This window comes from Camelina sativa, chromosome 1, assembly GCF_000633955.1.
Source record: "Camelina sativa cultivar DH55 chromosome 1, Cs, whole genome shotgun sequence".
NCBI classification, from domain to species: domain Eukaryota; kingdom Viridiplantae; phylum Streptophyta; class Magnoliopsida; order Brassicales; family Brassicaceae; genus Camelina; species Camelina sativa.
Window position 1 is genome coordinate 3,796,872 of NC_025685.1, and position 17,735 is coordinate 3,814,606.

At 34.5% G+C, this 17,735-nt stretch overlaps 3 protein-coding genes across 4 annotated transcripts; all 3 read right to left on the reverse strand.

Moving 5' to 3' along the window:
* On the reverse strand, positions 1,929–3,695 carry LOC104757566 (ras-related protein RABC2b-like). Its single transcript, XM_010480345.2, has 6 exons — positions 3,272–3,695; positions 2,886–2,954; positions 2,719–2,784; positions 2,496–2,617; positions 2,286–2,414; positions 1,929–2,187 (listed from the first exon to the last, which is right to left on the reverse strand). The coding sequence occupies exons 1-6, from the start codon at positions 3,408–3,410 to the stop codon at positions 2,092–2,094; spliced, it is 621 nt and encodes a 206-aa protein (XP_010478647.1). The 5' UTR covers positions 3,411–3,695; the 3' UTR covers positions 1,929–2,091.
* LOC104704059 (F-box/kelch-repeat protein At5g51250-like) lies at positions 4,475–5,589 on the reverse strand. The gene has a single exon (XM_010420182.1). The coding sequence runs from the start codon at positions 5,587–5,589 to the stop codon at positions 4,480–4,482; it is 1,110 nt and encodes a 369-aa protein (XP_010418484.1). The 3' UTR covers positions 4,475–4,479.
* Positions 5,686–10,587, reverse strand: LOC104757658 (phosphatidylinositol 4-phosphate 5-kinase 9). Of its 2 annotated transcripts, none has more exons than XM_019245351.1 (9): positions 10,336–10,587; positions 8,057–9,477; positions 7,790–7,957; positions 7,513–7,678; positions 7,275–7,385; positions 6,907–7,094; positions 6,656–6,813; positions 6,417–6,576; positions 5,686–6,088 (listed from the first exon to the last, which is right to left on the reverse strand). In XM_019245351.1, exons 2-9 carry the CDS (start codon positions 9,271–9,273, stop codon positions 5,809–5,811), a joined length of 2,448 nt encoding a protein of 815 aa, XP_019100896.1. In that variant the 5' UTR covers positions 9,274–9,477; positions 10,336–10,587; the 3' UTR covers positions 5,686–5,808. The 2 variants fall into 2 exon arrangements, with proteins under 2 accessions (XP_019100896.1, XP_010478747.1); XM_010480445.2 differs by having other exon boundaries at positions 10,331–10,587.

The following is a 17,735-nucleotide window of genomic DNA, read 5'->3' on the forward strand; positions in this document are numbered from 1 at the left end:
AGACTCACAGAAAGCGATACAAAAGCCGAGGTAAAGAAGCACGTGTGAATCTACACTACTTACTTGATACTCGGGGTTATGAAACTCTATATATTGCTGAGGCTATCTTTGTCGATTTGCGGCCCCAAGGGATCAAGATCACTAAACAAGACGCTAACAAAGCCTCATCGTCTTCTACAACTGAGAAACCAGCTTGCTGCAGTTATGTTTAGAAGATCCATCCATGGACCTGTTTCTAATCTCTTAACGTCTTTAATCTTCTTTGCATCATTCAAGAGATCGTGTTCGTATTAGTAGCCTAGTAGGAGGAGAGACTTAATTGATGGCCTGTGTGATCTTATGTCTATTTTGCTATCTCCATGGCCAAACACTGTACTGGAAATGTTAGACAATGTTTAAGGGGCGTGTAAACTTTGAATTAATGCCAGATGTTGTGTGTAAGCTAGGCTTCGGTTCCAAAAGCTCGAAATTGGAGATTTATTTTTTTTTCAATTCATTTGAGGGTGTTTTCTGATCAAATTAAACTGTAGACCAAAAGTAGAACTCGAGACAAGAGTCTGTGACTGCCTATTTGTTAATATACTATATATTCACCCGCTGTCCGCCGGTCTATATTTTTTCAAAAAAAAATATATATATAATTTATTGATTACATTACATATTTTTTATTAAAAAAAATATTGATTATATTACATATATATATATATATATATTAATTATGGTTTGAATTTGTTGAATGTACTATAATTATTTAGTGTATTATTTCTATTGACTATACATGTTGTGGTTTATCTATATATATCCTTATTGTTTTAAAAATTTTAGTTAGTAAACAAATATACTATTTTGTATTATATTATAATTTGACTTCGCATTTTTTGTTTTGTTTCTATATTGGTTGACATGCAATCGGATTTTACTTTTTTTTTTTTTAATTAACCTTATGTATTAACTATATTTACAGTTGAATCTTGATAATAAATAATTCCGAAATAGGATTTAAGGGAAAACAATTACATTATTTATTTAAAGAAATTGATGTGATGAAACAGACTAAAGTTAGCTAATTATTACCAAATGAAAAAAAAATAGGAAGTCTTTTGAAGATGTTAGTTTAGAGAGGTGATTTTTAAAACAAAAACAAGAAAGTAATTAGAGAAAAGGAAGAAAGAAAAAAACAAAACAAAGCTTGATGACGTAAATTAAGAATTGTGTAGATTCATAATTTTATAAATTTTAAACAATTACAATATATATATATATATATATCTGTAAATTAAGAATTATTAATTTAAATTATAAACTAAAATAATAATTTATAGATAAATTAATAAGTGGAATCCCCTTACCCCAGTGGTTGGCTAAGGGTTCATCTCCTCTTCTACACCAAGAGGTCTGCTCTGGGATTCGAGCCTGTCTTAACCAACCGAGTATGACAACGACTACTCCTCCGACCACTAAAGAGACGAAATCATCCATGAAAATATAGTGATTTTCATCTTGTTACTAACTTCACGCCTAAGTAACAAATGTTCATGGAAATGCCCTTGTTTTTTTTTTACACCCCACCAAACATGGTTTTCCATATGGTGCAAATAATTACTTCAAAAGAAGTATAACAATCTGGTTTTGGTTAATCAACGAAACTGAACCACTTGGCTTTAACCATAATACTTCATTTACCCCCTCCAGATATGCCTTTGTTGTTAAAACCGGACATTACACAACCCTTCTCCTCACCTTCAAATAAAATGGAAGCAAACAAACACTCTGTTCTTTCTAAAAGCTCTTCTCCTTCTCTATTTCACTGTATGCTTCAGACCCCCAATCCGATCCAAGACTTCTGTATACTAAAACCTATGACATATCCTCATCAGTCATCATGACGATTACTTGTCCGCCAATCTCCCTTGCGGAAGTCATCATTAAGTTTTTATAATGAGGTTAATAAACTTATTAACGCAATCTCAGCTGAGGCAAGAAGGAGAAAAATCTAAGGAATTGATAATTTACAAAAAGAAAAAAAAAAGCCAAGCTTCTTGAGAAATTTACACACAAAAGAGGCTACTTAAAACCATCTGATTATATGACTCACGAGCTGCAACAGCGGCCTTGATGAGCTCGGTAATCCGGTTTTCTCTTCACAGAGCTTGATCCTTCTTCCAAAAGACTAGGTACCTCCATTATCTGTTTCATTTTGCAACTCTCCTATTATTTACTTTCCTCAGTTTTAACCGGATTTCGAAAATGTGAAAAGGGATCATCAAGGTTCTTTCTAATATTACCTTCAAAGCAAGCTCTTCGAAGCATTGGTTCACGTTTTCTCTGGTTCTTGCGCTACATTCATGAAACAAACACTTGAGTTCTTTCGCTAGAGTCATTCCTTCTTCCCGGCTAACCTTCCTCTCAGAATCCTGCAACGACAATTGTCAGTAAAACCAAGCTCAAGTTGATTTGATTAACAAGTACATGTTACTACTACTAATACTACTCACTCTATCAACTTTGTTGCCAACGAGCATCTTAATGCAATCATGGTTAGTTGAGTATAGCTCAATCTCTTTAGCCCAAACATCTGCTAAGTTCAAAAATGTCTCTCTTTTCGTCACATCATAAACTGCCACATCACCAAGAAAACCAAGAAAAAGTATTACTACAAGTCTTGGGGAATTTTTTACAAAAACAGCTGCCGGCAGTTTTATGAACATATCATATTACCGAGAATGATTCCTTGGGAGCCTCTGAAATAAGAACTTGTCAATGTCCTGAACTTTTCTTGTCCAGCTACACAAATACAAAACCAAATGAGTTTTGTGGTCACTAAACTACACTTTCCCAAAAACTCGAACTGCTCTTATTGCTATTTCTGGTAGGATTCAACTTACCAGTGTCCCAGATTGTAAGTTTCAGCCTTTTACCTCTTACTTTCATCTGTTTGATCTTAAAATCAACACCTACAATGTTATATACTGATCAGACCAGGCAGATATAGAAAAGACTTAGCTTCAAGTTTCAATTTGTAATTTATCAGACAAGGTCACAACAATAAATCATCTTTTCTCAGTTCATTATCCAAGGAAACAACTAGAAAATAACCAAGAAAGAAGACTCCAAGTCTCAACTTCAGTTGACTTTCATTTGAAATTTTGACCAGACAATGTCACAATGGTCAAGCTCACAAAGACGCAAACTATAAGCGCCAGTCTTCCAATGCAAAAACAAATGTTGAGAGACAAACTCAGTTAAATTTTGTTCCGGGAGAGAAAATAACCAATGGTGGGAGCAAGATCTTCGACAGAGCTGGAAATGAAGCTGAGAAGCAAGCTACTTTTACCAACACCAGAATCTCCAATCAACAAGATCTTGAAGGATAGATCATATCCACCACTTTGCCCTGAAGAAGATCCCATTCTTTTTCACTCTAAAACCCCCGATCTAATACTACAGTAGAGAACCCCCCAAACAACAAACCTAAAAGAGATCAAATCAAATTAAACCTAACAAACAAACAAAAAAGGTGATTTTTTTTTGTGTGTAAAGAATGAATCGAAAGGAGAAAACTTTTCATGTGCAGAGAAAGCTATGGTTCATACAAAATTATGAATTCATAAAGAAGAAACTTTAATTCTTTACAGAGCAGAAAAAAAAATATAAATGGAAAACGTCTATGAAAAAATGGAACAAAAATACAAAATAAAACGTTAAATTCTTTGCTTCTTCGTCTTTCTTTCTCCGACATTTCGGTTCACGACACGTATGAGTTACTGTTTCAACGTTTCTTCCAAAGCCCTTTCTTGTATCCACGTGTTTGTTGCTTGCTCACCTTTTTTTCTTGCTTTTTAATAATAAAACCAAATATCTCATCATGCAATCAAGCATTGATGTACGGAAGCAATCAAGGACATGAACGAAGGCATTAAAACATAAACCTCATTCTGTTTCAAAATCAACCATTAAAACTAAAAATGATCTCTCCAAAGTTTTGTTTTTAGCAAAGAAAGATCAAGAACACAAGAATGTTTTTAAGAATAACTCTCTTATTTAGCTCAAAGAAAAATAACTCAAAAACTTTAAGCTTACAATCTCTCAATCTCAATCTCTCTCACCAAAACTCTATCTATTCTGCAGACCCAAAACCTCCTTTTACACAAAACTTTAAGCTTGCTCACCTTTTTTTCTTTCTTTCTGTTTTCTTGCTTTTTAATAATAAAACCAAATATCTCATGCAATTAAAGCAATCAAGGACATGAACAAAGACGTTTAAACATAAACCTCATTGTGTTTCAAAATCAACAATTAAAACTAAAACTGATCTCTCCAAAGTGTTTCTTTTTACACGAATGTGAGCTCGACCTCTATATTGAACACCAAACATGTGCATATCAAAAACATAGCTCAACAACTAGAAAGTTATATAATTAGAAGTAAAACCAGAGACAAGTTAACTAAACAACATTCTCAAGCCTAGTGAAGCATTCATCAAACCGTAGCGGCAAGAGCCTTCACGAAATCATATTCTCTAGGGATTGTAAGTACATGACCCAACCACTCAACTTTCCCAAATATTTCACCACTCTTGCGTCTTTCAAGCGCAACCACCGCGCACAAAATCTTCTTCTTATGGACGAAACTAGACTGACCATAAAACAAATCATCGTCCCACACACCCGCTAACTTCCCACCATAATCAGCCAATCTAACAGAAACACCAGGAGGAAACGTAGGTAGTTCTCCTACCTCCAAATATCTCCACCTGCTTACCTCAGGCTCAGTATCATACCATATGACCATTCTGTTATAAACAGAGTACAAAACATTCTTTATATCGCAGTAAGAAACTGAACGCATATAATTATATTCATCGAACCATTGTTCAACCAGATCCCATCTACTTTCCTTGGGATTGTAAGCAACCACCTCCTTTCTCTCAGTCACCACGTGGAACTTTCCGTCAATACAAGTGCTTTTGGAGTTTTTAAACTTGTAATCTCTTTTGCCCTTGCAAGGGATAGTCTCCCAAACTTGTGTTTTCGTGTCCAACACCTTAAGCGGTTTTGGACTGATTCTATTGTTGTAACATCCTACTACATATATCTTACGACCAATGACGCTAGCTGATATTGACAACTCCTTCACCGGCAGTGTTGGAGCTGGAGCCTCGCGCCAAGTGTGAGACCGGCAATCCAGAACAGAGACGTTAGAGGAAGAGGGCGCGTGGATGTTGTAGATATCAGAACCAACCGCCACTAGACTTGAAAAGCACGCTTTATGGAATCTGGGACTCGGGACTGTTGCCAATACATACCCACTTGTGTCATTGGTTAGGGTTTGATCAGGCTTCCTGCAGAGGGTGAACCAGCGGTAACCAGGATTGCATTGAAAGCACACATAGAGACAACTCTCGGTGTTCCCCAAGAGGGACCTGGTCTTGTAAAGATCCGGTGAAGCTAGGAGAGATCGGAAGCTCTTGGAGACGAGTGAGAGAGTTGTATAGTACAACCTTGAGACACGTGCGACGATGCTCAATAGCAAATCATCGGGAAGTGACGTAATTGGGGACAGCTTCTTCTTCTTTTCTAGGGACGACATTGATTTGTTACTTACTCTTCAAAGGAAGAAGATAGCACATTAAAAAAAAAGATAACACGTTAGGGTAACGTTTTGCGGTTTCGGCGACTTAGAAAATAAAAAGGGAAAATTAGTTTTTATTTTATTTATTGAAGCTCTGTTTACAACAATACTTACAATGTAGAATTCTTTTTGTTTTTCTCTCTACAAAACAAAACATAACTGTACTCAATTCTCTCACTATGTGTTGTTGTTCTGTGGAAACACTTTCTTGATGAACTCAAGAAAACGTTGGGAGTAGAATGTAGGATCAACAGCTGAGATCGAAAGAGAATCAAAGTGAAGAGACTTGTACGCGTGTTCGATCTTCTTAGTCATGTTGTACTCTTGTAAGATGTCTATGATGCCAAGGTATAGCACGACGTCGCAGCAGTCATGTAAAATCTGCTTTTCTTTCTCTTCTCTTCCCGGTATCAGCTCTGCTCTTGCCGGCATGTTCACTCCTTGCTGTATCTGCAGCCTGCATTTATACATAGAGAGATGTTCTCAATAACTGATTCAGGAACTGGACCAAAGTCCATAACCATAACCGAGACCAGGAGTAAATAACTGCCTACAACTCTACATTACATGTCAGCTTCTGTTTCCAGATGAATTCAATTCATCTGATCTACTATACAAGTGTATAAGCTTCGAAATTATAAAGGTTCCTGCTTTTAATTTGTATTCTTAACATAAATTCAGGTGTTTTGGTGCAAGTTTCTATATGAAATTGAGCACCATTGATCCCCCTATGCTAAGTTAAGTCTTAGTTTCTCAGTTGTCGAGTGAATTTGAGAGTTAGTTACCTGGCTGTTCCAGGAAGAAGGAGATCGACTTCTTCATCACCAACAGCGGATGCCCGTAATCTGCTGCCTCTGATATGAGGGCCAGTTACAGTATCGTCGCTTCCCCGAGGAACAAGAACCAATCCTTCGTGGTAAGACAACATGTCATCCTCGATTGTATCTGCTTTCATCATCATCATTATAAAAAAAAAGAACAGAGTATGAATCATTTTAGAGGCGATGAAAAAATATTTTCTCACCGTCTTCAGCAACACTTTCCAACGCGTCAGTTGTTATACTTTGAGAACGAACCAATTGTGATCTTAAGTGCTGTGGAGCTCGATGATGCACACCTAGCAAAAGACTGTAATCCATTATGTTCTGTGCTTCCAAGAACTTGCTATCGATCTCTAGTTGCCTGGTTACACCACGTGGAAACAAATTTTAAAATGCGGAATATGGAGTGACAAAAGTATATATCTTACAACCGGTCCTGGAGAGAGTAATATACCTTAGTAAACCTTCCCGCCAAGAAGGCTCCAAGAAGTAGTTGTAGCTCAGATCCAAATCTTTAAGTATTGTGTTCTCGTCTATCTCGACTTTGTTTGCAGAGCGTCCCAGGGACGAACCTTTAAGGTCAAATCTCCTATGAATTCTTAGATCTGTAAAGAACATGTTACCCATCACCACAAAGCGGAACTGCAATGCAAGAGAGATTTTCAAAGTTAGTTAGTCTTAAAGTTGGATTTGGACTTAAAAATGTTGCTCTAATGCTAGGTTACTACTCATAGATCATATCAAGAGGCAGCAATGTTGGTAATCTCAAAGCTAATGGTAGTAATAATCAAAATCAAAATATATGATTCATTGCTTCAGGACCTTTTGACCACTTGATGGTTTGATTCTGTGAAGGCCAAAGAATTTAGTAATGAGGGTGTTCTCATACGTTTTCACATGATGATGGTAATCTGGAAGCATCCTCAGGAGAACCTACACATAAAATTTTATTAATGTCGATGTTCAATAGATCACATCACAAGCAGAACACAAAGTCTATATAAAAGAAACGGAGAAATGTGAAAACAGAGATGGTGGATACGTATAAGTGGTTACTAACCTTGACTTCCGATTTCCTGAGTGTTTTAATCATGAACCGATCATCCTGAGACAGGAAGAAAACGCTGCCGCTCTTCCCTGGAGAAGAAAGTTCCCTTAAGGTATCATTTCCGCAAATGGACATCATATAATCAGCTGCATCGATCTTGAACATCTCCCTCAGGTTCCTACAAGGTTTAGAATGAATGTAAACACCAAGGACACAAGCATACTACTAAGAAAAAAATGAATGCGCAAAATTTTTTGGTAAAGAAAATTTAGTTCCATAAAATATTAACCTGAATACCATTGGGCAATAGTCCTTCCATTTAAAATCCTCCGAGTGGTGCGGAGGAGTCATCGTGGAGCCAGCTCGAGGAAAATTCATCCAAAAACTAGCCCGTGGTCCAAAGTCTGCGGTCCGTACTTCTCGCCTTTGTATGGGCGTAATCTTCCCCACGGTATATCTAACGTTTGAACTAGTTCAGTGACACAATACTTGGCGCTGAATTTAGAGCTAAAATACTCTCACAGGACACAAGACAAGATTATGGACAAGCATATACCTGATTCCAAGCTGCAAATTGAGCATCAGATCATAACTCCGGTGACCTTTAATAACAACTTCTCCAGGCTTCTTAGCTTCTTTAACAAGTCTTTTGTGTTTCCTTTTTGCTCTTCTGGATGTGCGTGAAAACCCGTTGTTTACCACAAGCTCACTGATCAGAACACCTTGCATATATTCCCGCTCCAAGATCGGTATGTTTGCATTATACTGCACGCTACTTCCGCTATCTAAAACTGCTGTAGATAAATCCGAGTAATCATGTCCTATCACTTTCTCAATAGATACTTCAAGACTCCACCGTCTTTCTAAAGAAACCCTTCCGTTGCGAGACTGTTCTAAGTTTATTAAACTCCCTTTTGAGAGCTTATTATGGTTCACGCCAACTCTAAGGTTTTCCATATTAACCGAAGAAGCAACTTGGTTCTGTCTTCTCAAATCAGGTAAAACGCCTCTTTTCCTAAGAGCATTTAAATAAAACTCTTGCACTGCAGGAACTCTTGTTCCCGCTGAATAAAACGAGCCTTTACCATCTTTCAAACCGCGGGTCCATGTTCCAACATAGCAACCACCATCTCTCCATGTATATACACCAACACCATGCATCATTCCATTCAACCAACTTCCTTCATAGGAGTCTCCGGTGACCCAAGTCAGCGTACCCTTTCCTGACATTTTCCCGCCTTTCATATCCCCCAGGTATACATTTTTATTAGCCCAAGTATACTTGCCTGGACCTTCTCCCAACCCTTGAATCCAAGAACCTTCAAAGACATCACCATTGGGGTAAACCTGATATCCAAGCCCATGTTTCAGATTAAGCCGCCATCTTCCTTTATATGTTAACTTGTTAGCATCCACGTAAGTCCCTGAACCGTGCATATAACCGCCTGAAAATTCACCTTCATACCATGCCCCGGAAGCCCATATCATTTTTCCAATTCCATGTCTCATCCCACGCCTCCATTCTCCATCGTAAACGCACCCATCTGACCACACGTACTTCCCTGATCCCTCGGGAACATTTCCAAGCAAAGAACCACAGTAGGATTCGGCATCAGGGAGCAACAGCGTCCTAACTCTGAACCTAGCATCCTCAGAAGTTTCGGGAATTTCTCCATTGTTCAGCGCCGATAGGATCTCTTTCTTAGTAAGTGCATCAACAGATTTTGTTCTTTCTGCAAAAGCAACTGGCCCTCCCACATCAAGGCCAGACATGTAAATCTCTCCAAAGAAGCTAAACGCAAAATTGCTCAGACAAAACCGTAGAGCAAAAAGGCGTGACTGGCTTCAGGGAGAATACTCTTTCAACAAAACATGAGGATAACTCCAGTAAACTGGCAAACTGGGGGATATATAATGTGCTCAGCTACGCTCCGAAGCAGATGCAAGAATCAGGTTCCAAGTCACGATGTTATGAATCTGGAATCAGAATCAGAATTCACTAAAGGAAGTTAAAAAAACTTTTGACGGATATAAACAAATCCCAAACTAATGAGGAAAACATGAAAAAATGTAAGTGGTCGCAAAAGCAAAGACTTTGCTCAAATCTCTATCAAACAAGAAAATTAAGACACGCATCTGATTCTTGGTCCCCACTTGAAAAAAACAAGAACTCATTAAATTTCACAGATAAGCAGAGAAGAGAATGGGTGAGGAGCAAAGAACAAAACCCCCCTTTTTTTACTCTCAAAAGGAAAGCCTTTTTAGGGAAGAAGACGAATCTACAATCATAAAGTCTTCATTAAAAAAATCTTAACTTTTCAATCAAATTCTCAAACTTTTTCAGTTGAATTCTCATTTTTTTTTTTTAAAAAGAAGAGATTCCACTCACGTCTCCCGAATAAAAGCCATAGTATTGCCAAATTTACCAAACCAACAAAAGCTAGAAAGAATCCTACTTTTTAGGAATTGATCAAAATTGTTCATTACAAGTTTCCAACATTTCAACCTAAAAACTTTGAAATCTCGAATTCAAAATGAAACTCCTTTCTTCAAACCCAATATGAGAGTCGTGTTAATTGAAACAAAAGTTAAAAACTTGTATTAAAACAATCACACCAAGCAACACCATTTCAATCTTCAATCTTCATCAAAGATATAAATGAAAGCAACACAAATCAAAGATCCTGGATAAAGACTTCAATCTAAAGAGACCACCAAAGACAAACAATAAGCAAAAAAAAATAAAAAATGCCCGAATTCGGAAAACGAAACCCGGATCCGAAAAACCAAATCGAGAGAGAGAGCACTAAAAGGCAGAGTGGTCACAAACCGTACGGAACAAGCTCGAAGCTCTTCTCTCTTCTCTCTTTGTTTCTTCTTCGTCTTCTGTGGGCTTTGTTGGTCAAATTCTTTACTGAAGGAGGAGACACGACTGGACCCAAATCCCGAAGCTTAAGCGCCACAATAACAGCTTCTTATTTCTGAATCCTCTGTTCCATAAAAATTCAAGCTTTTAACTTTACACCAAAATTACCAATATACCCTTTCCAATGTGATCTATCTTTTTTTTTTTTTTTTTTTTTTNCTTGATCTAAAACCCACTTAACCTCTCTGTGTCTTGGATTGCAAAAGAGTGGTTTCCTTTATATATATCTCTTAGAAAAGTTTTTGTAGCTGGTGAAAAATAATCAAAGGGTTAATAATTATATATTAACAATCCTCAGATCTTTCTATTTCATTGTGGTTTGAGATATTTTTTTCAAGAAAAAAAAAACAATTAATTGTTTAATGACTTGAGATTTATTATTCAACAACAAAAGAAATTTAAGTGTTTTAGAAGGTACAGATGTTGACCTGCTCTTGGCCGGTGAAGGGAAACATTACATTGTGTTTTTTCTTCCACTTATCCACGTGCGTTCCTATATTTTATGCTCACCAATTTGAGTTTGATAAATAAAAAAAAAGTTGACCAGAAAAATTAACGAGTTTGAAGGAAGGAAGAAAAAAAAACGAATTGATTACAGATTTTACTGCTCGAGAAAATCTTTTTTTTTTTTTTTTCTCGAGAAAATCTTTTGAAACCAGTGTAAATAAATCGGCATTCTCAATCTCAAATACAATAAAACTAATCGGCATCAAATGCCTAATTTTTTTATTAATTAAGTAACATAAATCTGATTAATAAACGAGATTTTGGGGGGTCGTCATTTCGTATTCAGTAGAAAGTTTTATGCCGCTTTAGGTAATGTTTAATTAGGAAGTATGTATATGTTTGTATTTGGCATTATGATTATAAAAAAAAAAAATATTTACGTTCTCAAACTATCATCAGTTTGCACGTCAATCATACCTACCTACTATATCGGCAACTTTTTTTAATCACATTCTCCTGCAGTTTAAAAAAAGATTTGTTATGGACTAATATGTATATATATAGTAATAAGTATACTAGAAAACACTGCAACCTCTTTAGCTTATAGTCAATTCAACGAAGATCCAGACTTAACGTTAATGATGTTATTGTCATTTATTGGTCATTTCGACCAAACATTGGTATGTTTTGTTCTCGTTTTATCAAATATCATTCACAATATATAGATATATAATTGGGCGAAAACAACTAATTAATTAATAGTCTATGTATACTATATATATAATATAACAAATGAAAGAAAAAGAAGGTGCTAAATGATAGTCGTTGTGATGTGCTATATGATTAACACTTTTACATATCTTTTTCGGTGGATTATTATAATGATGCTGGGATTAGTGATCAGACAAGTTAATTATACTTCGTTTATTATAAGTTAAAGGCCTGAAAAGTATTAACCAAAAAAAAAAAAAAAGGAAGCTTGATTAACATTATAAAAGTACTACTTTTATAACATAACAGAACAAAAAAAGTATGATTTTCCCATGCAACGTACAACTTAAGAATTACATAAGAAAACGCGACAAAAACCAAAAGTATAGAAATAACATCGATCTTACCCTAACCCTTATGAAGTTTTTTAAAACAGCGTATTAGCATTTATAACTTATATTTTCTCTTTATTTGTAGACTTGTCAGTCGAGGCGATCACACTATAGAAAGATGAAGAAGAAATCAATCAACTTATATCATATTTTCGTTTTTAAAATCAAGAATTACATAATATCTACCTAGCTATCCAAGAACTTAATTTTACATTGTATCTAAAATCAGACAATTAACCAAAGCCACCGATGCAAGTAGTGGGGTTGGCTACCACTAACTCAAAGAAAATTCCATTTATGTTGTCGTTTTCTCTTTGTTGTTAATTCCAGTTTCCCATTACTTTTAATTTATTAATTTTGCGAGACCAAAAAACATTCTTCATCATCAATCATTAATTTCTTTTTTAACTGTAGTTTAACGCGGAGATATGTTCAGTGAATTGAATTAGAGAAGCAAATAGTATGAAAATGATGTATGTTCTGAAGATATATAAACTTCAAACCATTGGCTACTCATAGTTCGATACGTACTTGACATCCGGATACCTTACGGAAAACGTCCAAAAAGAAATTAGTCTCCCGTAGCCTAAAACCATTTACGTGTGACAAAGCCAATGCCATTGGAACAATGACTCGATCTCAATTTTTAAATTCCTTTTAAGTAGACCATACCTTCTCATTTCCTAGAATAAACACATTTGTGGAACTTGTTTTGGTACTAGGTATATTCTTTCTGTCTTGATATGAACCATCTCACCATCGCAGTACTTGAAAATTAAATATAGCAATCAAATAATAATATATTTATATGAATTGAAAGTGTTTATATTAACCGTTATCATAGTTCTAATTAATAACAGTTTGTGCCCTTTGTTTTTAACAAACGACCATGTTTCAAATTATGCCGACGCATCCAATTTTTTAATTAAGCAAGTGATATTATTAGTGAATATTATTTAACAGCAAGTTGGAGGTTTATTATAAGCATAATTTGTAGATATTAGCCGCAGATTTACAACGATATTTCCTCTCTTTTTTAATATATTTTAAAATTAACAAACAAGTTTCTAGCGTTGGAGGAAGACATAGCTAGAGGATTTGGTAAAAAAATAGTCAAAAAACGCAATAGTGACAAGTGCACAATACACGTGGTTACCACGGACAATTTGACCTGAAACATGTTCGAAGTTACAAAACATTTACCATCTAATTCAATAAAATATGGTGTAAAATTCTCATAATTTACTTACCAACCAACCACTAGAGAGGACAACGTTTACATATTAGATATCGAGTGTAAAGTAAATTCATATGACACGATTGGGAGGTATTCTTAAAAAATGGGCATTTCTTCTCTTGCTAGATGCCGACCAAACTTGTTTCATATATATATATATATTTGACTAGTAAAATTGTTAGATTTATCAAGCTTTAGAGCCATTGCTCTTACAAAATTAAGCGAATATAGGTTTTGTTGGCCCCATGATTGATGTCACATTGTGTATAATTCTAGACTATTTATACTTTAAGACTAATATCTTTAATGGTATTTAATTTAGTATTTTGCGTTGGGTCTAGTCACGTCCATTGCATTCTTCATGCAATGACAAATAGAATAGGTTCTTTAGACGATATTAACAACGTATCGTTCATTAAAGTTGATAAGTGACCGTTTTCTATACGAGATGAGTTTTTACATAGCATATATAACCTGCAGCAAGTAAATACCATTTCCACCTTTTATTTCATTAAAGTATTTAAAAAATAATGTATATTTTAAATGCTGTTCAAAAGTATACCGCGCTCATGATTAGTCTCGGTCAAATTGCATGTGGTGTGCCCCAATTCACAGAGTCACACGATAACCCTACCAAGTAGTATTGAAAATGATATGTTTACCTGCAAACAGATAGGAAGTTACAAAGTCCATATGGATTTTTACAAAATTAATTGTTATTTTGTTTAAACAAAAAGTTCATGCACCTCAACGGATAATAAATCGAGTCACAATATCAATTATTGATTTAAAATTTTGATGAAACTTCTTTCGTGGATTGAAATCTAGCACAATATTTTCTATAGATTTCATTTTTTGATAGATCATATATATTATTCTTATGTATCTCTTGTGGGACTTATGAAGGCATCAATATCTAATCATATTCAAATATCAGTAGATAACTTAGTTAAGTATAGATTACAATATCATAGCGTTAGATTATCATGTGGATTATGACCAAAGTGCTTAGTGATAATCTTGTTTATGTCCTAATGGACCTTAATAATTAATATAATATCTCTAAGGCCAATCCTAATAAGTCAATGTATTCTTCTAAATTCTAACTAGTGGTTGCATGTTTGGCTGATTTACCATATCAATGCCAATATATATATATATATATATATATATATNATATATATATATATATATGTTTTGATTATGATTGAATAAATTTAATGAATTAGACACTAAGAAGGATGTCCCTATTAAGCAAATGAATGGCTCAAAGCAACCAACAAAAAAACTTAGGATTCCACATACAAAATTTTAAAATATAATATGGCAAAGCTTAGAGAAATACCATAAAATCACACTAAAATAAAATTTTCATTTTTAATATTTGTATGTATAAATGTTACTTAAATTATTATATGACTTTTATAGATTTTTTCGAAAATAAACCTTGCATATATAATATGGAAAAGTGAAATAAAAAGCATACTTTCATCACGCTTTCAAAGTGAGTTTTCCATAACATCACAAAGAAAGCTTTCTAAATTTTTTGATTAGGACTATGATTCTAAAGTTTTTGATGAAATTTTGTAGTTGTAAAATCCATATTGAAACGGACTAAACTCTCATACCCTCTTTCATCAAAACATTTTCTCAAAAACCCCTTGATGTTAAAAAGACAATATTATCCTTAATAAAGGTTGTTAAAGGTTAAATATAATTAAACCAGTAAATGTTCAACGAAAAACATAGTAGCTCAGTTGTTGCGAGCTTCATGCGCACGCGCGCGCGTCCAGGGTTCGAATCCTATTGGGTACAACTGGGTACAACTGGTACACCTAGGATGTTCGATTTTTATTTAAAAATTGTTAGAGGGGTAGTTTCGTCCTTTCATTAAAGAAGAGGGATATGTAGAATTAAAGTGGATATGGAGAAAAGAATTTTTCAGATAGAGGTACCAGAGAATTAAATCCTATTGAAACCAATCTGCTATTTATAAACTTAAAATGTAGCTTTATTAAATTCGGTAGTAATAAAAAGAAATAAAAGTATTTATTTGTGAAATTTAAAATTTTGAGTGCAATGTATTAATATTGTTTTTGTATCAATATTTAAATATACGGATTGTACTATTATCCTTGGTAAATGAAAAAAAAAAACCCATTATTAACCTTGTGTGGAGATTTCGGAGGACAAAACAGTATTATTAAAGAGACAGATTGACAGAACATCATTCTCTTGATTTCAAAAACATCGTACAAAACTTTTTGATCATGCATTGTTCTCCTGTCACTTTCATACTCTGTTATATCACCCACCCAAAACATACGGTATACAGAGTCCGTGACTTACTACTACTGTAACACGTTAAAAAAAAGGAACTTCTAGTTTGATTTTTTTTTTTTTTTTAATGTAACTACTGATAGTTTCGGCCTTTTGGGCTTCAGAAGCCTAAATAAACAATTGACAGATTTTGAAGCGCAAAATATTGTATGTAGATGTTTATAGTTTAGACGAAGCTAATGGGAATGTTGATGAAAACGATGAAGATTCGCGATAACAAATACTTGCTCTGGTTTTAATTACACAAATACCGTAGCCTGAACATTACTCTTTTGTTTTTTCCCATCTAACTAACTTGAGATTTAGGAACACATACATGATACATTTTTGAAGCCAACTTGAATGGGCCGGGGGATTTAGCAACAATTTCATTTAATTTAATCAAAGGAATTGTTGAGGATTGTAAGTAAGAGTTGTGTCAACGGCGCTCATTGTTTGACAACGGTTCGGTCTCCCACAATTTTAGTGCGCTTTTCCTATGCACACGCGAATCATTTACTTGCCCCCATTCATCAACCCTCAATTTCCCTAATTTCTGTTACCCTTTTCTGCTAGCTTTCCTTTTGCAAAATTTTTTAAGGAATGCGAAATACCTAAAACAAAACAAAACAAAATCCTAATGCTAGATTAAGACATATGTACGTATATGTAGACACTAATCAATTTTTTTTTTTTTTTGGAAATTTGAAATTTTAGGATAATAGTGATTTTGAGAATTTTGAAAGTTTGGGCCGATCACTAGGTAGAACCAATTTTTTTTTTGGGTTATCAACTAGGTGGACACGAAATTTTGGAGCACAATAAACACAACCAAATAAATCACTAAGCTTTGTTAGTTAGGTGATCAATCGTTCCAGCAAAGATAAACGTAATGCGTTGCGTCCTATTATGTCTGAAAATATTTTGGGACTCTTGTTTCTTATAAGAAGGAAAATGAAAGAGTCCTTTTTAATTTAACAAAACGAATCAAGTTATTAGTTTATTACCATGACACGCAGTTAGATACGAATATATATCACAAAGATTGCATACGTAATAAAAATGAATAACTTTACTGTTTATGAAGAATTTAAAGAATTAATTAGGTTCGTGACTACGTGACAGCTCAGGTACATGACTTAAAGTATTGAATAAAGAAATTACGTAATTTTTGAACATGTCATCAGCTGATGAGTGTATTAGTTTATGTCTGTGAAAACTGAAAAAGGCAATATTGGTAATGGCATATTCCATCGGATGATCCAAAATTCCAAGCATATTCACGTAAGACTCCCCTTGTTTCCATCATCTGCTTCCACTTATATTTTTTAATTTACTTTTTCATGCTCTAGTCTTTACACCATATATTTATTCCCCTTTACTTAAGTTCACCAATAATCTACAGTATTTTCCATTCTTTATTTGTTTTGTTTTATTGTTTAACAGTACGTAAAATCTGGAAGGCAAAACAAAAAACTAGAATAATGTTATAAGACATGCAAGCTAAATACGTGTATAGATACATATGATACCAAAACATAAAAACATATACGATCTATTAACAGCATACAAAAGATTCATCATTTTATACAATATATATCATTTATAAAGAGCATTAATTAACAAACATGAAATATATTGGTTAATTGTTACAAAAAAGTTAGTTTTTTATACGAAAAAGAAATGAGAAAAGGTGGAAAGAACACTATAAAGCTTATGTAATATGTGGTTTAGGTGTGTGTATCTTTTAAAATGTCTTCATGACCAAAGACAGAAAAAAAAAAAGTGAAGTAAAAGCTATAAAACCCCCCTAGCAAGCCTCCATTGTTGAACCCTCTCTTAAATCTGGCACAAAAACAACACAAAACAGAAGAAAAAATGGCCATCCCCTAAGGCGACGAAGAATGAAAAACCTCTAGTTTAATTATCTAGATGTTATTCATATCTCTAGGGGATGGCCTATGTACAAAACAAATTTGAATACCCTCTACAGTTAAGCGGTTTTGTGTTCATGTAAGGAAAGTGTTTTATGATATGGAGCAATGAAGATTGCAGAAGGCTGATGATGAAGAGACAGCTGATTCAGACAGCGAGTTTTGTTTATCTCCCTCTCGAAATTGGGCAACTTCTATCCTTTGGCAAGCTTCGGTTCCCCTCGGAATCAGCAGATTATGTACCTCTCTAGTTATGTAATACTCTCTCT

Bases quoted from the DNA above. Each gene is read 5' to 3' on its own strand.
- LOC104757566 (XM_010480345.2), bottom strand. From the start codon at position 3,410: ATGGGATCTTCTTCAGGGCAAAGTGGTGGATATGATCTATCCTTCAAG. The intron at 2,955-3,271 runs GTTATTTTCTCT...ATAACATTGTAG, and splicing joins AGATCTTGCTCCCACCATTG to GTGTTGATTTTAAGATCAAA. The intron at 2,188-2,285 runs GTAATATTAGAA...AAAATGAAACAG, and splicing joins TCGAAGAGCTTGCTTTGAAG to ATAATGGAGGTACCTAGTCT.
- LOC104704059 (XM_010420182.1), bottom strand. From the start codon at position 5,589: ATGTCGTCCCTAGAAAAGAAGAAGAAGCTGTCCCCAATTACGTCACTT.
- LOC104757658 (XM_019245351.1), bottom strand. From the start codon at position 9,273: ATGTCTGGCCTTGATGTGGGAGGGCCAGTTGCTTTTGCAGAAAGAACA. The intron at 7,679-7,789 runs GTTAATATTTTA...TAAACCTTGTAG, and splicing joins TATTGCCCAATGGTATTCAG to GAACCTGAGGGAGATGTTCA. The intron at 6,089-6,416 runs GTAACTAACTCT...GTATAAATGCAG, and splicing joins CTTCTTCCTGGAACAGCCAG to GCTGCAGATACAGCAAGGAG.